The sequence below is a fragment of the Silene latifolia genome, chromosome 4 (assembly GCF_048544455.1).
Source record: "Silene latifolia isolate original U9 population chromosome 4, ASM4854445v1, whole genome shotgun sequence".
Taxonomy (NCBI): domain Eukaryota; kingdom Viridiplantae; phylum Streptophyta; class Magnoliopsida; order Caryophyllales; family Caryophyllaceae; genus Silene; species Silene latifolia.
The window spans coordinates 101,089,682-101,115,708 of record NC_133529.1 but is presented as its reverse complement, the minus strand read 5'-3'; the positions used below and the strand labels follow the sequence as shown (position 1 = coordinate 101,115,708).

The window sequence follows — 26,027 nt, the reverse complement described above, 5'->3', positions numbered from 1 at the left end:
TGTGATGGTACGGCTCTCGAAAAAATACCTATAAAAAACAACATAAAACAAAGTACTACTAATAGCATAACCTAAAAAGACAAAGTAATTGAATCGGTTAAAAGCAACGTGTTGATGTCGTTCGACGGAAGTCTGAACACTGCCTTCAAAATCAACTCCCCCTATAATCTTTAATGGACGAGCATCGCTGATCAAAGGAAACCACCCATCTTTGTTCGTCTTAATTGATGAAACTTCGGAAAAATACCTACAATAAGACCCCAGAGAAAGTCTCGGAGATTCATCTCCTTGGCTGTGATAAACTTCCTCAGAAAACCAACGAGCCCCCATAAACTCATATATACTCGTCTTCATCGATACAGCTTCAGAGAAATACCTACAACAAGACCCAAGAAAGCGTCTTGGAGATTCATCCCCTTGGCTATGGAACACGTCATCGGGAAACCTACGAGCCCCTTGACCCATCGAAAGAGAACAAAGTGCACTTACGCCCCAAGGACGTAGAAAGAAAAGCGGATAACAGACCACAAAAATCTGTCTCCAAAGGAGAAAACACTCCTACACTTTGGACCATAATCCCCGCTGACCCGGACCTCGTAGCTTTGAAAAACAAGTAAAAAACTGGGTAACAATGGAGAAGACCACTTGAAAATCCTCCTTACCAAAACCCTCTCTGAATACCACCGAGAGCTAGGCTCAACACAAACCGCATGCAATGTACCATTCGTCCTACATGACCCATGGATAAGGGGATAGGACTCCCCAAACCAATAGGGGCTTATTATTTGAAATAACAAAAAACATGCTAATTGTAATACCCCGTATTTTGATAATAATTTCTGTGAATAATTTATGTACATTAATAATTGATTAAAGACATTTCTAATAATAAGTATAGGTAAGACGTTAATCAAATAATAAATTAAGCATCCAAGTCGGGAATTGGGCTTAGCTTATATTTGTGCTTTGGGCCGTGTGCCATTATTATATGGACCAAAATTTATTAGTATAGTATGGGTGTGATCGGGTTTTTTATATCGGGAATTAATAATAAATAATATGGAAATAATAATAATATGGGAAAGTAATAATAATTATATTAATATCTTAATAATTAAATTAGTAAAAGAAATGTATGGTAATCCTACTTATGGTAGGATTAGTATAATAATAATAATAATAAAGAGAGAAACTTTCCTAAAATAATACTACCTTACTAGTATATAAGCAAGGCTAACCTAACCATAAATCCTTATTCCACATAAAAACTCATAATATCACATAAAAGAGAGAGAATTAAAAGAGAAAAAAAGAAGAGAAGTTCATCATCTTTTATTTTGTAAGTTCATCTTTAATCTTTCAATGTTTAGAATAAAGTTACAACAATTCAATAAATCTGTAAGTTGTCTTAAACGAACTACCAGACTATCTTAAAATCGTTGTCTTCAATAACGTAAAGAATAGACTTAGGTTATTTTCAAGTCTTGTTGATGCCTATAAAATTCCGTAGCAATTGAACGTGTAGATTTTCCAGAATAAATTCGTTATGAACATGTCGATTGAGAATCCGCGAATGCACTAGTGGTCTAAAGTTTATTTTCCAAACCTAATTTATAAATTGAGTTGAGTCTTTTGCAAACATTACAATTAGATAGTCTAGATGATGTTAGGCTTTTGTTTCACTTGAAAAAGATTTGTTAAACTTATTTTAGAGGTCAATACTTTTTATGCGACGGAATTCTTCAGTATTTATGATTCCTTCAAGAAAACCCTGATAAGTCTGGAATTTGAAGAAAGTCTATTTCACAAGAATTGTAGATATGTGTCTTAGGGTTCCAACCTCACTGGTCTTGCATCGTTTTGATTTTTGATTAATTAATTATGAATTTTATAGCGAGACCTAATGGTCAAAACGGTAGAATTAGAGATTTAGCTTTGAAGTTGTCAAAAGGATTAGGACGTGATGGGCATAGGATAAGTGCATGATTAGTTGGTTGATTATTGGTTATATAGTAATTGTACATAATTATGTTATGTAGGTTATGAATTGGTAAAGAATCAATTTTGATTGCTTGTGTGACTCGCGTGACTCGAAGATTTGCGAAAAGGTAGGATAACTACTCAACTCGTCTTGTCTTTGTTGGTTTGTGGAATTTATAACAGTATTGTGAAATTGGATGGATTAATGGATGTGGATTATATATCATTGGATTGTTTATTATTGATTATTTATATTGGAATTTCGTTTGCATTGGATACCTCAGCTCGCGTCTGAGATGGTTTTTATAACTGGCATGGTGTATAATTGGATACCTCAACTTCGGTTGGGATGGTGAATACCTCAACTTCGGTTGTGATGGTGAATACTTCAACTTCGGTTGGAATGATGGATACCCCGGGCCAGGGATTGGCGGGATGAATGGGTGTTTCGGGTGATGAGCTCAGTTGTTTGCATTATATATCATATCATTTCACTTTGACTTGTTGTTGGTTATTCCTACTCAACCTCGTGGTTGACACTGTATTCGTGAACACCTGCGGTGAACCGTTTTATGGGGAGCAGATTTGACAGGTACTAAAGATTAGCTGACTCGGGAGCATTGGGATGAGAACTCGACTTGGACCATAGTTGAAGTCTAGATCACATAGAACAGTTATATCACTTTATTTATTTCCGCTGCGAGTTGTAATTATTTTATATTAAGTTTTAGTTAGTTAAATTGTAATAAACATGTATTCACTAAAGTTTTAATTTAAAGTACTTTGGTATTGTTGTACTTTGTTATTCACTACCTCGGGAAACCGAGATGGTAACAGTCCTATTTATTTAGGAATGTCTAGCTAAAGGCTCCTGAATAAATGAGGGTGTTACACTAATACGGAAATAACCATTATTTATAGGAGGATCAACCGCATCCGACCCAACCAACGCCACAACCAGCAAACCGACTCTACACTACCCATCATGCCTCCACAACCTCACAACAACCAAAACCACACTCCAACCAAAGAACGGAAACGGACCGGACAAGCCAACCACAACGCAGTGCAGACCCAACGAACACCGAGACTCCAAATTCCGACCGACTCCCCAGGACCATCGGCTACATGCAACATAACCACCCACACAGCCCGACACAACCCAAAGAGCCAAGCTCATAAACCATCATAACTAAAGGCTAAGGACCGATTGGTGGGGGAAATGGGGGGATCACCAATCGGTCCCTAACCGACCCGAAAAGCAAAGCTTAAAGACAACTACGGCACAGCCCAAAACCAAAGGCTCGAACCGTCCTAAAACCAAAAACGCCAAAAGCGTTCCGACACCAACAAACCAGAGACGCCAAGGAAAGCAAAACACAAGGACAAGGCCGACGACCACAAGAAGAAAACAGACCATACTAGCTAGAACGGGGAAAAGGGCGAGGGAGAGGGGAAACACCTCGGGTGGCATACAAGTCCTTCGATGACAGGACAGGAGAACGGAACGACCTCAGCAACAACACAAAAATCCAAACCAGTCCACCGAAACCACGAAAAGGAATCACGATCCGTCACCGGAAAGGGAAGAGAAAGCAGGTCTAAGAGGGCCAAAAATTAGCGGAAGCGCATGCAATCGCCGGAGATAGGCTAAAGGGAGAGCCCATCTCCGGCGATCGGGTAGGGAGCGAAGGAGAGGAGGTGTGTGGAAGGGAGAGGCGGCGGCTCAATTAAACTAGGTTTTTTGTTCTGTTTTTTGGGGGAAAAGAGAGGAAAATTTAGAGAAGAGAGAGAAGCCTACCTTTTTCAATTGAGTTCAGAGTTATTTGGTAATAGGGTATACTATTATTGTTGGTTGTTTCTAGGATTCTAGGACCAAGAATTGAGTTTCCAAATAATAAATAAAAATAGAATAAATTGCGATAATTCAATACAAGTACCATCTTTATGAATGGCGCTGAAAGTTAGATTTTCTATCTTTTTTTTATTTTTGAGAAAAGATCATTATCATTAATAAAAAGTCATACGACATCTACAACATATGCCAAGCTCAATCGGATACAAATCGATTACAACCATAGGAAATAAATTCTTGTTCAAAGAATGAAATACTGCAACAGAGTCTCTATCATCGATTCGCCGCAAAAGGCTTTCATCCATAAGAGGGTCTCCGAATCTTCCTTGACGAGTATCCATTTCTTCTGACGTGATTGATTGTAGCCATGAATCGGGCAAAATATGTAAAACCATATAACGATCTATAACAACGCTGATCTTCTGTTGACTTATTAGAAAACTGCAAACGAACCAGAAAACGAAAGCTCTCAAACTGAAAGAATGACACCACCGATAGACGGGGACAGAGCCCTCAGAAAGAGAGACGAAACAAAAACGAAAGCGGAAATTAAACAAAAACATAAAGGAAACAAAGCGGAACACAGGAGAAAAAAAAACGGAATCCACCGCCTCCCTACCAACCCACAACACCGCCAGATCCAAGCACCACCCTGCCACACCACCTCAACAAACTCGTCCGATAAGACCCGAACAGCACACATACACCACGCAGACCGAGAGGAACAGGCAGACCCGTACGATCCAGAACCGGGAGTGGGTACGAAAAGGGAGGAGGGTAATCGGAAGAGAGGAGACGGGTCGCCGGAGAAAGGTCTTGAGAGACCCATCCCCGGTGACATGGTAGGGGGTTGATGGGTGGCGGTGGGAGGAAGAAGGAGAACGGCGGCCGCAAGGGGGGAGAATTTAGGGTTTTGTTTTTTTAGAGAGAAGGGGAGACAAAACTAGAGAGAGATCAAGTTTTAATCATTCTTCCATGATTAATCATAATTGATTTTCTATCTTTTTTGGAATTTATCTTATGACATTACTCGTTGGGCCTAGCTGAAATTCGCCGCTTAAAATGTCAGGCAGGGGCTGTGTTAAAAGTCAAGCAGGCTGAAGGCAGAACATGAACCGGGTCCAGTTCCCTACGAAGAGCCGTCATCACTAGACTCTCGATTGAGTGCTATATCGCCACCTTCTCAATCCACCCTATTTCTCCATCAAATTTAATCAGCAGGATGAACAAATATGAAGAGTTAAGAACGATTTAACACCTAAGAGGGGGAGGGGGTGAATTAGGTGTACCTTTTAAAAATTTTATCCTTAACTTGGTTAATTAATTAACTTAAGTAAAGAATATTGAAGTACAAGATTTGAGAAACTTAATTGAATGTAAGTTCACAAGAGGTACAGCAGTTCTATGTCACGGTATAGGTGACTGTGACACAGAACTTGATTAGGTACATGCGAGAAATAGCAAAGTGGAAGAACGTAAAAGTAAATGAACAAACAAACGACATTTTAAAAATTGGTTCAGCCTCTACTCCGAGGCCTACGTCCAACCGTTATTTTATTGCTTGTTTAGAAATTTACTCAAACTTACTAAACCCCTTACAATGAAAATAACTCGCCAACCTACTCCGGTTGCACTCAAACTTAAAGCTACTCCGCTTCAAGAGTTTATGGGTTCTATCTCAAGGTGTTACAGAATCTTGAATCTCAAGAGTTCACTTGAATGAACATGGAGATTACAATGAAGATCTAACACGAGAATCATGGAACAAACTCATCATGTCACAGTACATCGAACTGATACTTGGAGGTTTTACAGCTTTTTTCGAAAACAATTTTGAAGACTTAAAATCAGAAAAACGTTTTGCAAATACTTGAAGAACAAAGCTTTCAATGCACAAATGATTTGCAAGGTTTTTACAATAAATGCTTTGGAAGTCTTAAGAAATAAATGTGACTAAGACACTCTATTTATAGTGGATTTAGTCTTAGGTAAGTACACTTTGAAAAATTAAATCCAATATTAAAAAATAGCTTTGAGTGATGGTAAGTGTTAGACTTGTAGGCTTGGGGCTTAAGAAATCAGAAAACTTAAGATTCTACACTCAACATGTGATAATTTACCAAAATGGCAAAAAGCATTTCTTACTTTAGAAGTTTGACAAGTCTTTTTTTGCCATTTTAGTAAAAGGTGTTTGCACAAATCTAGAGGCTTAGACAAGTGGGCTTGTGACTCCAAAATTTCAGATTATTTTCAAGCTTTTGAAAATTCAAATGTTTAAGGTTTAAAGTTTACAAAGTTTTGACACTTAAAAACATTTGGTCGAAAATTCCTCCTCCGTATGATAGTATCAGAAACCACAAGATGTCAGTCTACCGTTGCATGGTTTTGCCATTACTTGACTTAAATGAGAATGTTACACTTACTCTTACATATATCGACTAAGGCTTTGGAAAGTATCATTGTCTTGACTTCCTTGATTGGCTTGATCATCTTGAATCATTGTTGAAAGTCCATTTGATTGCTTCATTCACTAATTATTTCAACTAAGAGCAAACAATCAAATAACAAGGGGACTTGGCATCATCAATCCAATGTGTTCTAACAAATTCCCCCTTTGATGATGACAAGTCCAAACATGTGTGATATTCCCCCTTAGCCCATGGTTAGTCGGTCTTTGGTCAATTTCAACATAAACATAATTAATAAACATGATCAAGGTAGTCGAAAGGTGCAACATGCTTGGCCAAAGTAAAACATCTAATCATGGAAGCTAAGACATAATTAAGGTGGACGTTAGCCTAAGAGTTAGAAGATCACACATGGCATAATTAAACTACTTCCCCCTCTTGACATCGTCAAAGGAGGAGAAAACATGTCCAAAAGGCAAGCAACACGATGAAAACACACGCAAATAGTTCAAGCAAGATAAAAACAAACAACCGAAGGTGCAAGAGAGTGTCTTAAAACAAAACAAAGAGCCAAAGTTCAAGAGGAGAGACGGGTTAAAGAGGCATGAGTTTAGGAGGCATTCTGAAGACGTTCAAGGAGATCTTCATTCATAGTGCGAAGATCACCAACTTCATCCCTCAACTTGCCCTGTTCTTTGACCAGCCGATTCACAATTCCAAGGAGTTCATCCAGCTTTGCTAACACCACACCCATTTCAACAGTAGAACCTGCTGTAGAACCGGACTGATTCTTCCTTTCCAATTTGCCATTCTTAATCTCCAAGTTCATCCGAGAAAGAAGGCCCGGTGTCATTTCATCACTCAATTTCTCAATCGCAGGGCTTCCCTTCAACACTAACCCCTCCCTCATAAAAATGATCGAGAGCCACATACCATAAGGGACCACGACATTTTTGTCAAAGTTGCCACTTTGGAACTCAGTGGACATTTCAAGAATTCGGTAAAACATAAGACGGGGAAGGCTAATGGGTTTGTGCTTGACAATGTGATGGATTAGGAGCATGTCAAGGAGTGAACATCTCCCACGGCTATTGTTGGAAGGGACAAGGTTACGAAAAACCAGGTTAAAGATGAACCGGATGGGTGCGGTTAATTCAAAGGCATATATGTTGGTAGGGCCATCATTATCATGAGGTCGAAGAACCTTCATGACCTGGGTAGAGGTAACCTCATCAACTTCCCCCCAATCACGTTTTGGGAAGGAGGTAAGCCCGACATCACAAATATCCAGATGAGCAGCAAGTTGGTCAATGGTTAGGACAAAGGGTTTCTGATTTATAAAGGCTAAGAGAGTTCCAGATTCAACATCTACCTTGACTGTTGCATAGAATTGGATGATTTCGGACAAGTACATAGGACTATATTTGTCCAACAGATTCACCCAACCCTGTGCATACATAGCCTCTTTGAAGTATTTGAAAGCAAGAGATGTGTCATACCAGGACTTCTTGTAGCGCCTTCCACTGTGAAAGCAACAAATCAGCATACCGTGACATAGCTTGAAGATCTCCTCCGGGAGATCGAGAGAATTGAGATGGTTGAGGATATCATTCTTGAATGATTCAGCATAAGGAGAAACAACAAGGTCCATGCATGTGTTGAGAGGCACCTTCTCCTCTACGATTTCATTCTCATCTATGCTCGGTAAATCCCGCTGATAACGAGCCCTTTTGGGTGCTTTGGATTTTGATCCAGGTCCCCTTTTTCTTTGAGTAGCCTTGGGTTTTGGAGGGGATGCCTCCGGGGTCACATCCTCATCATCATCACCAAATATTTCAAGCATCTTCCTCTTGGACCTGGTTCGTGATGCGGGTTTTGAAAATAATGGGTCAAGCCCATCATCAAACACCACTGTGGCATCATTACGATCCTCAACATCAACAACTTCATAATCGATTTTTTCAGCATTGGAACCGATTTCCTTTTCAACATTGGAGGCCTCCGTTGCATCAATTTCACTCCTCTTATCCTTCTCTAAAGTGTCACTCACTAAATCTTTTAAGAGCACATTATCATCATTCTTTTCAACTGCAACATCACTATCCTCTTTCCTTTCCTTTCCGTTTGAATCCCTTTCATTTTTCTCATCTAATTTTTCTTTTTCTCCTTCTGATTGCTCTTCACTTTCCTTTTCATTGTTTCCCTCTAATTTTTCTTCGCTTTCTTTTGATTGCTCTTCATCTCTCTCTGATTTTTCCTCACTTTTTGATTTTTCTTTACTATCATTTCCCTCTTTTGATTTCTCACTACCAAGTTCCCCCTCTTTAATCTCACTTGATTGTTCTTCCTTTTCATTTGTTTTGGCAACCTCATTTGATTTCTGAATTTCTTCATCATTTTTGTTTGCCTTAGAACCGGAGTCCTCTTCATCGGTGTCAATATCCACTTCAGCATCTAGTTGGAGAGAAATAGGAGGATTCCTACTTCTTCCTCCTCTGCCACGACCACCGCCCCTTTTGGCGGTTGTCTTCTTTCGTGCAACAGTTGGTTTGTCAGTGGCAGAGATGATTTCATTTGATTTTGCAGCGGTTTTGGGAGCCATCTTTTTCTTGGCAATGTATTTTGGATTGAAGGTGTTTCTGAGTTGAAGAACTTCTTTTGAAAATTTTGGAGGCATTTTAAGAGAGAGGAAGAAGGGAGGTTAATGGCGGTTTTGGGAATCCGAAAAAGGTGAGGGTTGGTTGTTTATTTAGTGGGTAATAGGAAGTATTAGTGGAAACATGGATATAAATGAGGGATTGGTGTAATTAATCTAGGTGAAGGACGGTTGAGTGTTGATAGTGTGAGGCTAGGGTGTAGGCTTTTAAGAGTGATGGGACATAAAGTAATTTGGGAAGCTCAATGCAAAAATAACTCAAGTGCACTCATACGGTTGTCAGTTACATTTGTTCGACATTTGCATGCATTCTACCATATTAACTAACATTTAATTGCATGTAAATCCTCCCTCTAATCAATCATTGGAAAACGTAATTTAATTTAGCGGTATGTCACCTAATAAACCAATTTCCGACCGAAGTCTTTCGAATTGTTCTCTTTCTAACGGTTTTGTAAGAATGTCCGCAATTTGATTTTCCGTTTTACAAAAGCTTAGACAAATATGACCTTTCTCAACTTGATCACGTAGAAAATGATGTCGTATGTCGATGTGTTTAGTTCGTGAGTGTTGTATAGGATTCTTTGATATATTAATTGCACTAGTGTTGTCGCAAAAAATAGGGGTAGTCTCGAAAGTAAGGCCATAATCATGCAATTGTTGACGTACCCAAAGAATTTGTGCACAACATAGAGCGGCACTCACATATTCGCTTTCGGCCGTGGACAATGCAACGGTGTTTTGCTTCTTAGAAGCCCATGAAATGAGACATGGTCCTAGGATAGTAGCAATGCCCGAGGTGCTTTTCCTATCCAATGTATCACCGGCATAGTCCGCATCCGAAAAACCTACAAGATCAAGTTCGTAGTGAGTTGGGTACCAAAGATATAGCCCTTGTGTTCCAATCAAATACCTAAAAATCCGTTTGACGGCTTTGAAATGAGATTCTTTAGGATTTGATTGAAAACGGGCACAAGCACACACACTAAATTGTATGTCGGGTCGACTAGCGGTTAAGTAAAGTAAGGAACCGATCATACCTCGATATACCTTTTCACTAATGCTCTTACCGTTTTTCGTCTCTTGTCAAGCTTGACTTTAGACACCATTGGTGTAGGCATAGGATTAGAATTAGTCAACCCAAACTTACTTAGCATTTCTTTTAAGTACTTTTGTTGGTGAATCATCGTTCCATTCTCACATTGTTTAATTTGAAGACCAAAGAAAAATCCAAGTTCTCCCATCATACTCATTTCAAATTCAAGTCATCAAATCGAAAAAGTACTTATAAAGAACATTGTTAGTTGCTCCAAAAATAATGTCATCGACATATACTTGCACAAGCAACAGTTCATCTCCTTGTGACTTGATAAACAACGTTTTATCCACGGACCCACGTATGAAACCATTTTCCAATAGAAACTTTGAAAGCCTATCATACCAAGCCCTAGGAGCTTGTTTTAAACCATAAAGTGCTTTATCTAGTTTAAAAACGTGGTTGGGAAACTCGTTATTTATAAAGCCCGGAGGTTGTTCAACGAACACTTCTTCATCAAGGTATCCATTTAAAAATGCGGTTTTGACATCCATTTGAAAAAGCTTTATACCTTGAAAAGATGCAAAAGCTACAAGCATTCGTATGGCTTAAAGTCTAGCTACCGGTGCAAAGGTTTCATCGTAATCAATTCCTTCTTGTTGGTTAAAACCTTGCACCACTAGTCTAGCTTTATTCCTTCCGATTTCTCCAACATCATCTAGCTTATTGCGAAAGACCCACCGTGTACCAATTACAGTACGTTGGGAGGGCCTAGGGACAAGATGCCATACCTTGTTCCTTTCGAATTGCTCCAATTCCTCTTGCATTGCAATCATCCAGCATTCATCAGTCAAGGCTACTGTGACATGGTCTGGTTCAATTTTTGAGATGAAGGCATTGTGTGCACAGAAATTTTGAAGCGATGATCTGGTTTTTATTCCAGAGGTTAGGTCACTGGTTAAGTTTGATAAAGGATGTGAGCTTTGGTGTTTCCATTTCTTGGGAATAAGTGAGTTAGAAGATTCGATTTGTTCGTCTGCAACAGTAGAGGGGACTGTTGCATGAGGATTGTTTGAAGGAGGTGATTGTGGTTCGTTTATGATTAGGTTGGGTTGTTCTTCACCATCCTTGTTCCCCCTGGATGAGGTAGCATCATCTTGTGTAGGAGGACGATTAGTTCCCCCTGAATTTTGCGCATCCTCCTCATGCAACAGTGGCTCCAACTGTTGCTCATCTTCTTCTACCACTTGATCCATTTCATGTCGTATCATACCAATCTCAAAATCATCATCATATTCATCATCCTCATCATCAACCTGTGTGTTTGACACAAAAAGACTAGATTCGTCAAATATTACATGAACGCTTTCTTCCATTTTCATAGTCCTTTTGTTATACACTTTATAGGCTTTACTATGATCGGAATAACCAAACAAAACTCCTTCATCACTACGAGCATCAAATTTGCCAAGGTTGTCTTTTCCATTATTGTGCACAAAGCATTTACTACCAAAGCATTTTAAATGTGAAAGATTAGGTTTTCTTCCTCGTAGTAGTTCATAGGGAGTTTTCTCAATGATTTTTCTAATCATGACACAGTTGTAAATATAACAAGATGTGTTTACGGCTTCGGCCCAAAAATTCTTGGGAACCTTAGAGCTAATGAGCATGGTCCTAGCCATATTTTCAAGGGTTCGATTCATTCGTTCCACAACCCCATTTTGTTGTAGGGTTCTTGCAGCCGAAAAGTTATGACTAACACCATACTCATTACAATAGGACTCAAATGACGAGTTCTCAAACTCGGTTCCATGGTCGGATCTCAATGAGACAAGTTTATAACCAAATTTGTTTTGAATCTTTTTTACCCAAATTAAGAACTCATCAAATGTTTGATCCTTAGAACTTAAGAAGAGAAGCCAAACAAATCTTGTGAAGTCATCTACAATGACACAAATAAAACGACTTCCACCTCTACTCACAACTCGCATAGGACCACATAAATCAATATGAATGAGTTCAAGAGGTAAGGAAGTGCTAACAACCTTTTTGGATTTAAAAGAGCACTTAACTTGTTTACCTTTAACACAATCATCGCAAAGTGATTTAAATTCAAATTTAATGTTAGGAATGCCGTCAACTAGATCAAGTTTCTTAAGGGTGTTAAGTGTCTTAGCATTTACATGACCAAGTCGTTTGTGCCAAAGCCAAGGGTCGTTCTTTTGAACACTCATGCATGATAGTGATTGACCCGACAATGCATACAAGTTAGTCATATAGACGTCTTTAACACGTTTACCTTCAAGTATGAGTTCTCTAGTTTTACCATTGATGATTCTACATTCACTAGCAAGAAATTCAACAATATTACCTCGATCACAAAGTTGTGAAATGCTCAAGAGATTGTGTTTCAAACCTTTGACAAGCAACACTTTGTCCACGCATAATGACTTTGACTTACCAACCTTTCCAATACCAATGATTTCACCCTTTTTGTTGTCGCCAAAAGTCACCATGCCACCATCGTAGGCTTCTAGCGAGAGGAATTGGTTTTCATCTCCCGTCATGTGACGAGAGCATCCACTGTCTAAGTACCAATTGCTGCTGCCCCTCACTAATGCCTATAAGAAATCAAACATTTAGTTTAGGAACCCAAACAAGTTTGGGCTCCTTCTTGACAACGACCTTTTGACTTCTTCTTTCTTTATCCACACTTGTTTAGCATTCTTAGTGTTTCTTTCTAAGTCACGGACTCTTTTGTCACAACCATTAAACTCATGACCTGTTTTGCCACAATAGTTACAAATGATGTACTCGGAAGACCAAAGATACTTTCTTCTTCGGAAGTCAGTTTGACTTGGATCCTGGTTTTGAGTGCAACAAAGTGTGCTCGTTGCATTTGAAACCAAGTCCAAAGATTCTTTGCAAATTTTTCATATTCTTGTGATTGTTTCAAGAGAAACTCCAAAACATTCTGACTTCCTTCCCATTTTAAGTAAAACATCTTAGCCTCATCTAGCTCTTTAGTTAATGTTTCGATTTTAGCAAGATGATTAAGATTCAATTTACCTAAATTGTCGAACGCTTGTTTTGCAAGTCTTGCTTCATCACTAAGTAACATCCCAATTTGTTCCAATTGTTTATTATCTCTTTGACATAATTTGAGGTCAGCTAGAAGAGTGTCACGTTCCTTAGTTAAAGAAGACACTAATTCCGTGAGAGTATCTATTTCTTTTCTCGAATCAGATGCCACAGTAGAAACCTCTGTGGCATGAGTCTGTTCAGCTCTCTTTAACATCTCAATTTGAGCAAGAAGGTCATCATTTAGTTTTTGAGCTCGTTCTAAGGCACTTTTGACATGACTAGACTCATCATTTAACATTTCAGCAATCTTAACAAGATCATCCTTTTCGTTGTTACGAGTAGCTAAGTCAATCAAAAGTTGGTCACGTTCTTGTGTTAGTGATGACACATTTTCTTTAGAACTGGATGCAACAGTGCAGGGATCTGTTGCACTGGTTTCATCGACTTTGTTGGCTAAAAACAAATTTTGTTTTCGAAGCTTTTTGATTTCTTTTTCAAGACTCAACATGGAACTAGGTTGATCATTCTCATTTAGACTTTCTTTTAGGACTACATTTTCCTCAGCTATGTCCTCAATTTCGATTTGCATAGCTTCCAACTTATTGGTTTGGACACGACATTTATCTATGAATTGATCTAGGAGGAGACAAACTTTGTCTTTAGAGAAAGATCGAACCTTTTTCTTGAGCTTAATTACCTCATGGTCTGAATCAGAGTCTGAATCCGCGGAGTGAGCCATAAGACACTTGATGTCTTCTTTCTTTGATGACTTGGAAGCATTCTTTGAGGAACTAGACGAGATGCTAAGTTTGGCGTCTAATTCATCCTCAAGGACATCGTCCTCTTCAGAATCAGACATGCCCCAAATAGCAGTCATTACCTTGTTTTTGTAATCACGTTTTGCAAAGTCACGTTTTTCCTTAGATTTGATATCGTTCCACTTTGGGCATTCCTTGATTTGGTGACCTTTGTCACCACATTTAAAGCAACCAATAGTGGAGTTAGATCTTCTCTTAGGAAAACGGCGTTTACTAGAGTTGTTGCTATACCTTTGAGAGTTTCGACCATTGATCATGCCAACAATGTTTTTAGTGAACATTGCAAACTCATCATCTTCATCCTCCTCATCACTTGAGAGAGCATTAAGAGCGAGTCCTTTCCCTTTAGAGCTTTCAATAGAACGCTTCATGAGAGTTAACTCATGAGCCATAAGTGAGCCCATAAGTTCATCAAGGGTGAGCAATGAAAGGTCCTTAGCTTCCTCAATAGCCGTAACCTTCGGTTGCCACTTTTCAGTTAGGCTACGAAGGATTTTACGGACTAAATCCTCGGATTGAAAACTCCTACCTAAACTCTTAAGGTCATTGACAATACTAGAAAAACGTGAAGACAAACTATTAATTGACTCATCTCGTTCCATATTGAACATCTCATATTGTTGCATGAGAAGATCAATACGGTATTTCTTGACTTGTGACGTTCCCTCATAGGCAAGGTTTAGGGTGTCCCAAATCTCTTTGGCCGAAGCACATCCAGATATACGATTAATCTCTTGGTCACCGATCCCATATTGAAGAATGGACATGGCCTTAGAGTTTTTCTCGATTTTCTTATAGTCGGCCTCAACATACTTATCCTCACTTTTCAAGGAGCTAGTGCCATCAGCATTAGTCTTTTCGATTTTGAGGGGACCCTTTTGAATGATTAACCAACATTCATAATCCGCACTTTTGACATAGTGCTCCATGCGATGTTTCCACCAGGCATAGTTTTCTCCCTTGAAAATGGGATACTTAGTGTGTTTTGAATCGTCCATAACTATAGGATCAACTCTTTGCATTTAACCAATATCAAGAGCACAAGGCTCTGATACCAATTGAAGAGTTAAGAACGATTTAACACCTAAGAGTGGGAGGGGGTGAATTAGGTGTACCTTTTAAAAATTTTATCCTTAACTTGGTTAATTAATTAACTTAAGTAAAGAATATTGAAGTACAAGATTTGAGAAACTTAATTGAATGTAAGTTCACAAGAGGTACAGCAGTTCTATGTCACGGAATAGGTGACTGTGACACAGAACTTGATTAGGTACATGCGAGAAATAGCAAAGTGGAAGAACGTAAAAGTAAATGAACAAACAAACGACATTTTAAAAATTGGTTCAAATTCTACTACCGAGGCCTACGTCCAACCGTTATTTTATTGCTTGTTTAGAAATTTACTCAAACTTACTAAACCCCTTACAATGAAAATAACTCGCCAACCTACTCCGGTTGCACTCAAACTTAAAGCTACTCCGCTTCAAGAGTTTATGGGTTCTATCTCAAGGTGTTACAGAATCTGGAATCTCAAGAGTTCACTTGAATGAACATGGAGATTACAATGAAGATCTAACACGAGAATCATGGAACAAACTCATCATGTCACAGTACATCGAACTGATACTTGGAGGTTTTACAGCTTTTTTCGAAAACAATTTTGAAGACTTAAAATCAGAAAAACGTTTTGCAAATACTTGAAGAACAAAGCTTTCAATGCACAAATGATTTGCAAGGTTGTTACAATAAATGCTTTTGAAGTCTTAAGAAATAAATGTGACTAAGACACTCTATTTATAGTGGATTTAGTCTTAGGTAAGTACACTTTGAAAAATTAAATCCAATATTAAATGATAGCTTTGAGTGATGGTAAGTGTTAGACTTGTAGGCTTGGGGCTTAAGAAATCAGAAAACTTAAGCTTCTACACTCAACATGTGATAATTTACCAAAATGGCAAAAAGCATTTCTTACTTTAGAAGTTTGACAAGTCTTTTTTTGCCATTTTAGTAAAAGGTGTTTGCACAAATCTAGAGGCTTAGACAAGTGGGCTTGTGACTCCAAAATTTCAGATTATTTTCAAGCTTTTGAAAATTCAAATGTTTAAGGTTTAAAGTTTACAAAGTTTTGACACTTAAAAACATTTGGTCGAAAATTCCTCCTCCGTATGATAGTATCGAAAACCACAAAGATCTGACGTCCGTTGCATGGTTTTGCCATTACTTGACTTAAATGAGAATGTTACACTTACTCTTACATATATCGACTAAGGCTTTGGAAAGTATCATTGTCTTGACTTCCTTGATTGGCTTGATCATCTTGAATCATTGTTGAAAGTCCATTTGATTGCTTCATTCACTAATTATTTCAACTAAGAGCAAACAATCAAATAACAAGGGGACTTGGCATCATCAATCCAATGTGTTCTAACAAAATATGCTTAGAACTATCTCACGTTCATACCAAAGGCGAGTCCGGCTGTAATGACATTGCCAACAACTCAATCCCGTCCTTCAATCTTTTACTGCAAATGGAATAACTACAACGAACACGCACCCACTGATTTGCCGCTATTTTGTAGGTTTATCAATCTAAACATGTACAAATCCTTGCTCACTATTATTATACAGACTAACTCAGATCAAAGTTCAAATCAAATTACTATGCACATGCAGGGTTTCTTCCTAGTCGGAGAGCTTCTTTAATCACAATTTTTTCTTAACACAGTTATAAATTTATCTGAAAACGGTAAATGGTGAGAGTTTTTTGCATTTCGTCATGCAGACCGCCAGATCAGATAAAGAAAAAAATCAAACTATAAGGTTGTGTATACCCCTGTGTTGATAGCGAGCAAATTCCGTCTAAAAGTTGTATATAGAGATCAGGACTTGGGAGTTATAATTGTCAAGGCCAGGGAAGTACTAGTTCTGATAGAATCGAGTTAACGTCTACAATCCTACACCCCTCAATACCTCGACTCAAAATTGTCAAAGCCAGGGAAGTAAAGTTCAAATCTAACAATGCAATGAACTAATTCAGATCAAAGTTTATAAATGTAACTCTGATAGAATCTGAAATAAGCTTTCAATACAAATCTTTAGTGCAATGTCCCTTTTATTCGAGGCTTTTAGTTGGAATGGTATTCGGTTGTCATTTTGCTAATTTTTAGATTTAGATTGTATCAGAAAACAAGACCCTGAAGAATTACATTACATAAATGTGTACCTTGATACAATCTATCCTACTCATTTCGACTTTTATGCACCATCTCTCGTCTCTTGCGTTCATAGCCAAGTACCAATTATGTCTTCCGCTTTGTACTATACAACTATTTGTACAAGTAAGTCTGAGTTTTAAAATGTAGCTCAGACTCAGGTTGCCACCACTGCAGCAACGCGTGGGCACGCTTCAAATCTCGAGCAGGAGCCGTGTTGATAGTCAAGCAGGCCGATGGCAGCACATGAACCGGATCCACTTCTCTGCCAAATGCTGTCATCACCAAACTCCCGACTGAATGCTGTGTCGCAACCTTCTCAATCCGCCCTACTCCAAGTTTCTCCATCCTTTCTCGGTGTTGAAAATAACCGATAAATTCTGAGCAAATATAATCAGCAGGATGAACAAATATGTTTGGAATCCAATTTGACAATGAAGAAAATGTCTCGACTGATCGAGTCTTCTGATCAGACTGTCTTGCGGTCATGGCAAAGGCGAGTCCTGCTGTTATGACACTGCCAACTACTCTAATCCCGTCTTTAACTCTTTCATCCTTAATTCGTTCAATAGGGGCCGAAATATAAGGTGGATTGAAGAGAAATGTTTCGAGTAAGGTTCCCATTATTGCCATTTCCTTGCCTGCAATAATTGCCATAGCAGCCCCCAAGGAATGTCCTGCCAACCATATATTATTATTTACAGAAGCACCAACCATATGCATGTCTTTTACTGCTTCAATGGCGGTTCTCATACGAGTAGTCCTATGGAGGCCATGGCGAATGATATTGATGTCTAGCTCAATGTCTCGGGTTACACTGTTTCGATTGGTTAGGGTTCCCCTGAAGGCAATCACATAGTGAGGAATTCCCTTTTGATGATTTGACTCAGAAGTTTTCAAATCATACTGAAAGATGGCACCGAAAATGGAGTTGTCGACATCATCAACAAGCTGTCTGATAAGGCGGAAATGAAAGAATTCCCACCATGGGTCAGCAAGAGCGTGCCTGGAATCACGGTTTTCTTGCCTGTCTCGCTCGAGAATGTAGACCCCTGCAACCAGGGATGCAGTAATAGATCTGCGATGATGTTCATTATCCCTGAAATTGTTTTTTAGACAGTTTGCATCATATTTTACTGTTAAGCTGAACTGAAGTGGTTTTTCGGATGCAGATCTTACCAATCAACAACTGTAAGATGCAATGGTCCTGTTTTGTAGAAATTTTCGCGGTCCATCGTGGAAGCCATTGAAGCTTCGTGTTCTACTACCCGATACCTGCAAAATTACAAAAATGCTTTACTGCAGCAAACATGCATCCGCTCATTTGCGCTATTTTGCAAGTTAACAAGGTATTTTATGTACGCAACCTTACCAAATGACTAATTCAGATTAACATTTGTATCTAATTCAGACAAATAAACAAGGTATAGGCAGCATAATATACTTATACACAATGTTTTATCCACGATCATGTCCTCTAATCACAACATCAACATAAAAACAATTAAGGTTTAGAAACTTATATGAAAAGAGAAAATTGTAAATCTGTGTACTTCGTAATGCACATCGGATGAAGAAACTCTCAGGTGAGATTTAACAAGAATAACAGGAAACAAACATTATCAACAACAACAACAACAACAACAACAACAACAATCGCGTTTTAGCATGGAAAAGTAACCTTCAATGAAGCATTAACAGCATAAATAATTATCCACACTTACGTGAAGAAATGGAAAACCTTTATCAAGCTGCGGTTTTTTCCTCCTAAAAATGATTTAAATGCCGAAAGTTTCCCTTGTTTTATTTTAACAACCGTGAACCCGAGAAAAAAAAAACATTACGTTTGATTTGGTTGCTACTTTGTTTGAAAAATATATGAATGAACTCAGGATGATAACAGATGATTAATCAACTCAATAGTTGTTACAGCAATTCTATTCATGTATTTACTATTTTAAAGAATTTCCTGTTTCCAAACTTGGAATGTCGACCACATAAGCCACATAAAACAATTATGCAGACAGGTCTAACCTTTAACTTATACCTTAAAACTGAATTAAAAACAGTTATAAATTGATAAGCATTGTACTTATCACCGTCAAATCATGCAGCTTGCTTAAAACAGAAGCTGCAAAAAAAAAAAAAAAAAAAATCAGTTTCATATTTCAAGACCCAAGTTATAACTTCTTCAGCAAAAGATAATGACCAAGACCTGTGTTTCCAAGCCCAATCGACCTCAATGAACGAGTGAAAAATGTGTTAACAACACCTAAAAACCAGGTAAGACTCCACCTTATCGCACCACCCTGTAACGGTGTGGTTGCCTGCTGCTTAATAGCCTGGATGAATTTGTCTGCCATCAACAATCCTTATCCTTGTTTTGAAACAAACAATCCTCACATGGGTATTGACGGCACTTGAGGTTGCTTGCTGGGACACTACTGATGCTTAGCCATTTATGGATGGATTCTGCTGTTCCGCACATGGGTTTCGAGAGGATTAAGTCGTTAGGAGAAAGAAGATTACATGTGAAAACATCAACATTCTTAATTGGCTAGTACAAAAAAACCTCACATTCAATTGAATTAATGAGATAATGAATAATGACAACAAAGAATCATTGTTGGCCAAATAAATTAATGAATAATCAAGAAATAAACTAATCTTCTGCCTGAATAAAACAGGAAGCAAAATCTAATTACACTACATGCCGCTAAAAATTATCAAAATCTTCCTCTTTTTCGACTACAATCCACCTCTACTGGAGTCACAAGCAAAGCAGCTTCAGCACAAGCTACGAGGCCAGCCAAATGCTTATTGCTTTCTCGGTAGTCTGAAATGATCAAGCATGGCACTTTCTGACAGACAAGACCCAAGAAATGCCCAGAGCACAAAACAGGCCAACAGCTTGGCATATTCAGCCTAAGAGAAAGCATGTGCAAAAATGATTGATCCTCCGAATATAATAACCTTTGGCCTTAAAAAATAAATGACCTATATGTATAAGATAGCTAAAAGACATCCAAAGCTCATTTACATCAAAGAATATACTATGCTTTACTATAGAGCTTCATATTCCTCCGCATTATTTCAACCTAGATTCCTAACTGTCAGGCTGGTCGGAAGTGGTACAGTGGTGGTGTAGCAGGATGTACCAGTTGATTAGATTGTATATCAAGTATAAACTGTGATTTGTGCTAACGAATCAATCATTCTTCATCATTTGCTGAGTTGTAACCATACGGATTCTTGCTAGCCCAATTCCATTGATCACGACACATTTCCTCAATTCCATACTTGGCCCTGTAAAAGCCATATCATTCAGTAAGTCACGTACAACTCCAAAATTAAAGGTTTAAAAAGGGTAACTATATCGCATGGGCGAAATTAAATTGCCTCGAATAACCCAGTTTGAAACGCCAGGGTATTTAAGTCATACCCTCATAGTCTCCCGTGGGCCGTGGCAAAATACTTTTGGCCTCAGGCATTATGGCCATTCGGTAAGAGGAAAAAAAAAAGGATGACAGCAGAATTCTCATGGAAAGTGTAGTTTACGTAACAAGTTCATAGCCAACATTATCACAGCTTATAATTACTTATACTAGTGTTGAAGAGTTTTACTCGTAAATCAAGCCATTTGAGTTTTCAGGTGAAGCACATGATCACGACCAAAATTTAAGCAGTAAAAAAATTCACTGTCGAACTTACTTCCAGTTCAGTTCCCGTTTTGCTTTCTCTGTTGAGGCATATACAACCTCCGCATCACCAGGACGTCGCCCAGCCATTACAAGCGGGATTTTCTGCAATGGTGACATACAACATCAACAAAGCATTAGTCCCAAAAATTATTCACATATTTATCACAAAATATCTTCAGTAAATAAAGACAAAATCCATGAACATGACGTTGAAAGGGGTTTAGACTTGCTATCCTGAAAGCGAAACTGCAAATAGTCACGACAGTTCATGTATCGAAGAACCAAATAACTTAGAAGTTAACTGTGTCCGGCCCGAAAACCAAAGTTTTGCAAGTGCGTAAAGAAAGGGGCAGCTCACAAGTCACAAGTCACAACACCCGACAACAGAACAGATGTCAACTACTCAAACAGATGTCAACTACTCAAATCTGGTTAAAAAAAGCATGGTAACCTAAAAGATGAAGAAAAGGGTCGGTCTATGAGTACCTTTCCAGACGCTTTCTCAAATGCAGTAACCATCTCAAGGACTGTTGTGCCTTTCCCAGTTCCCAAATTGTAAACTTCACAGCCTGCAAGTATATGTACACAATCACTAATATATGTTGCAAAGCGATCAAATCAGAGAGCGGCGGGGAGAAAGTAAGGAATGAAAACAGAACTTAAACAACAACAACAACAACAACAACAACAACATTACACCAGTGCCTCAATGGCTCCCGCAAATTGCGGGGTAAGGGGGGGTCGGATGTACGCAGCCTTACCCTTGTGTTAGCAACACAAAGAGGCTGTTTCCGAATGACCCAATATGAAAATTGCGTCGAGAACTGCATCGAAGGACCGCTACTTCATAAAAGAAAGAAGAGCAGCCACTTTAGTGAGTAAACAATAAGAAAGAAGAGCAGCCACAATAAGAGCCATTTTGATTTATTCCATTATATTCCATAACCAAAGAGTAAACAGAACTTAAACAAAGTAGAAAAAAATTAAAAAGATGACCCAGTAAATTGGAAGTGTATTCTCAGGGATATTGAGGTCTACTAACCAAGATCAGTATCAAATAGCTTATTCAACGCTGCTATGTGTCCATCTGCTAAATCAACCACATGGATGTAGTCTCTAACCTGAAAGACAACGTATTATCTCAAAAGATCAAAATTGTCACACTAACAAAAACACGCAACATACACAAAAAGTAAATCCAGCATCATTTTCAGGATGAATAACAGATTTTGACAAACCAAAAATGAAATTAAAAGCTACAAGGTAAATCTCATTGCAAAATTTTACTAGCTTCTTGTTATAGCAGTATGATTTATATCTTTATCGAGACAGATGACATACCCCAGTGCCATCTTTAGTGTTATAATCAGTTCCATACACCGTTAAGTGCGGTCTTCTTCCAACAGCCACTTGTTGTACATAAGGCATCAGATTGTTTGGAATCCCAAGTGGATCCTCACCAATATCACCACTGGGGTGGGCGCCAACTGGATTAAAATATCTCAGGAGAATAATCTTCCATTCACCATCAGAACGCTGGACATCACGGCATATCTCTTCAATAAAGTACTGAAACCCAAAAAATAAATACAAATACATATATCAGAGGGAAAATCTCAACAGATAAACAATGAGTTTCAAACAACTGTCAGCAGCCACTATAAGAGTTTTAAGCTACTATTTCTAAACAAGTAAGCGCACCTTCGTTCGCCCGTATGGATTTGCGGCTGATAAGGGGAATTCTTCTGTACACGGAACCTCTTTAGGCCACCCATAAACGGTAGCAGATGATGAGAAGACAAGCTGAAACATATTCCAGGATGAGAACTCAAGAAGTCAGCAAGTATATTAACATTAAGAGAACTCTATATATTCTAAGAAGAAGAAAATAAAAGAGAAAATATATGGTGCGTGGGCCAAGTCCAGAGCGCAGCAAGTCAAGTTGACAAGGCTAATGTAATACAATATCAAGAGCTCCGTAAAAACAGAAAGAATAGACTAACCATTTTGCATCCATGATCAGACATCACTTCAAGCAGATTAATTGTACCAGTGAGGTTGTTATTGTAATAGAGCAATGGTTTCTCTACACTCTCCCCAACAGCTTTTAATCCAGCAAAGTGAATGACAGCATCAAATCTGAAATCAATAGGAAAGCAATAGCAGAATAAGTAAAACAGAAGTTGAATACTGAGCATCCAACATATTTTTTGAACAGAAGTCTACAAAAAATACGGCAGCAGGCTAAAATTATGAATTGATACTAGCAGACTGGGTACTTGACGGAAGCAAAGTTTATCAGTGGCTGTCTAAGAATATGTAGAAGTCTAGTAACATAGGGATCTCGTAACTTAAGATGAATAGCAAGAAACCTTTTACATTAAGATGGATAGCTAAGATACTTCTCACCACTTGTGTGTTCAGATGCCTAGTTAATTTAACCCTGTTAATTACCTATCTAAACAAACAGTTTATGGAAATGAAAAGCCGTATAAAGTGGATGCCACAATAAATAAGACAAACTTATGCAATCTAAAGAAATATCTTACTTTGTTGAAGAAAATATTTTATCAAGTGCTTCTTTGTCCCGGATGTCTGCCTGCAGAAAATTAAAATTCACAATAAGAATCATTTAATAAACAGAACTCAGAAGAACCGACTTCCAAAGAAGGCCAGAAAGGCTTAGATAACAAATAATTTTAAGGAAAAATGTTATATTCACACTTTTACAGCTTGTCCAAGCTGAGTGTGCGATAAAATCCATATCCATAAAATCTAATATCATAGACCCAAAAGGAGTACCATAACTTTTACTTCAATAAGCAGGCATCATTTCAGTTGATACAAATACAACAGTCAATAAACCAAACTGCCTGAAAGTACAAGTAATTATTGAAGTAATCAAAGCATCAATAACCAATTTAGCCACGCTTTAACTAGTAAGAAATATGTAGGAAATAATTACTTCTTGGGTTCAAAAATGAATTATAATATTCAGCTTATAGATCAATTTCCATGTTTTGTAGTAAGATTTTAAAGTTGAACATTTCCAAATCAACCTCCATTTATTTAAGAACACAAGAAACAGTTAAATGAGACGGTAATTTTCTTTTAATTTTGAAAGAAAAATGATGAACGTTCAACTTTTTTTTTCTTTGAACTATAGCTACAAATCAAACCAAGTATATTATCCGCAAAATACAAACCTTTTGCGATAATCCAATCATTTTAAAATCATTGAACACAAAGTACTTTGTTATTCATACACGTCATTTTAGTATTCCACACTGCTTAAAAATTAATGTCCTAATCTTCCTGTCAACTCGACATATCGCAAGAAGTTTAGCGCATGAATAAATACATTCGGTTCTAAAGTTTCAAAACTGCTTCTTATTAACCACAAAAAAGTTGAGTGATCAAATGAGTTCCTAAACTTCAATATTGCACCAAAAACTAAGCTTAATAACATATTACTCCGTAACATGTAGCTAGCTAAAAAAATTCCTATATTCAATTCAGAGATATCATTACCGGTACAAGACAACCAAATAAAGCTACATATGCCAACTTGCGAATCTTCTAATGCAGGAAAATCAAATTAATTTACAACTCCGTCCTACTAGAACAAATCATTATCTCATGTTAACTAACAATAACCCATAAATAATCACCAAAAAAGCATAATGCTCTACCCAATTATATTATTTAGAATTTGCCGCATTTTCCAAAATTCTCAAAATAAGCATTCGCCAACAAAAGAGAATATTTCCGAATGATCCAAAAAGAAATGCTTTGAATATGAATCAAATTCTCCGAAAAGCATACTTATAAAAGAACAGTCCGTCTCATTGAAGACGGCCACTATCCGTCACAAGCTTAAGACGGATAGTGGACCTCTCACAAAATGCAAGTGGGGGGACAAGTGGGGTATTCATTTCCCCCAACTTGCACTATCCATTTGCATTTTGTGAGAGGGACACTATCCGTCTTCAGCTTGTGACGGATAATGTCTGTCTTTGATGAGAATTTATGATAAAAGAAAATGGAAAATATTACTCCCTATTATTCTCCACCATATCTGGTTTAAGATCGTCTTTAACTTAAAACTAAGACTAACTTAAAATTAAGACGATCTTAAGCAAGACCAACTGATTATTCTCAACTATATATCGTATTCCCTATTGATGATATGTCGATATCTCGACACATCCCAGCAACAAAATTTGATTCCCCAAATCTCGGTGCAACACGTTATTTAACAATATTTAAGTAACAACCACAAAAGTCAAGTAGACAACGCGGCAAAACGAGGCAAGAACGTGACAAAAACCATACTTTAACACAACATATCACATTATTCTTCTTCTCCTCAACAACCAACGGCAACACCGACATTACCCCAATGTCTCAACAGCTCCTAGCCTCCTACGGTTAGGAGATACGGGGTCGAATGTACGCAGCCTTACCCATTCCGATGACCCAGGATGAAAATTGCGTCGAGAAAACCCGGAAAGTCGGAAACCTCTAATCTAGCACGATCTACCGACTAATAACAATGAAATTAAACGTAATAAATTAATTAAAGGGTAATAATTAAGAGAAGAAAGAAATGACCTTTATGTAGGAAAGATTATTGGAGAAATCAGAAGCGAGTTGCTTGACTCGGTGAAGGGCAATTTCGGAAGAATTAACAAGATTATCCACAACGACGACGTTGTAACCTCCTTGTAATAGCTGAAGGGCGGTATGACTGCCAATGTAACCGGCACCACCGGTCACCAGAATGTTCTTCGTCATGTCAACTACCGGTTACTACCGGTTCGGTTTTTTTAATTGGAAGATCCGATAACTCAGGAATATATTTGTTTCTTTTAATACGTAATTAATAATTAATTAATTAATAAGAAGAAAATAAGAATTAGGGAGAAAATGAGGGAATAGAAGAAGGTTTGGGGAGGAGGAAGGTGTTTGAGAAGATGTATGTATGTAATTATGTAGTTTTGTACTCCGTATATTATGAGGAGGGAAAGCAATTAAGGGAACATTCTTTGGTATGGATCCCAATTTCTGTAGGCTTCAATTTTATTATAACACGTGAAGTCCTTAATGTGTGAAAAAATAAAATAAAAACTAGTTTCAAACCCGTGTAAATTGCACGGTTATGCTATTTTAGTAATTATTATTATAAAAATGTTCAAACAATTTTTTTTGATTAATATTTATATCATGTTTATATATTAAAGATTGTTAATTATACATCTCAGCTGAAAAAAAAAA

The 26,027-nt window shown here is 37.9% G+C and overlaps 2 protein-coding genes across 2 annotated transcripts; both read right to left on the bottom strand.

The window, feature by feature from the left end:
• Positions 1-16,931: 16,931 nt before the first annotated feature.
• LOC141652354 (GDSL esterase/lipase At4g10955-like) lies at positions 16,932-18,939 on the bottom strand. Its single transcript, XM_074459835.1, has 3 exons — positions 18,768-18,939; positions 18,229-18,324; positions 16,932-18,148 (listed from the first exon to the last, which is right to left on the bottom strand). The coding sequence occupies exons 2-3, from the start codon at positions 18,294-18,296 to the stop codon at positions 17,164-17,166; spliced, it is 1,053 nt and encodes a 350-aa protein (XP_074315936.1). The 5' UTR covers positions 18,297-18,324; positions 18,768-18,939; the 3' UTR covers positions 16,932-17,163.
• A 1,050-nt stretch (positions 18,940-19,989) lies between these two features.
• Positions 19,990-25,738, bottom strand: LOC141653660 (UDP-glucose 4-epimerase 2-like). Its single transcript, XM_074461488.1, has 9 exons — positions 25,365-25,738; positions 23,300-23,349; positions 22,754-22,889; positions 22,452-22,553; positions 22,092-22,319; positions 21,793-21,871; positions 21,237-21,319; positions 20,761-20,852; positions 19,990-20,355 (listed from the first exon to the last, which is right to left on the bottom strand). Exons 1-9 carry the CDS (start codon positions 25,545-25,547, stop codon positions 20,262-20,264), a joined length of 1,047 nt encoding a protein of 348 aa, XP_074317589.1. The 5' UTR covers positions 25,548-25,738; the 3' UTR covers positions 19,990-20,261.
• Between the last annotated feature and the right edge of the window lie 289 nt (positions 25,739-26,027).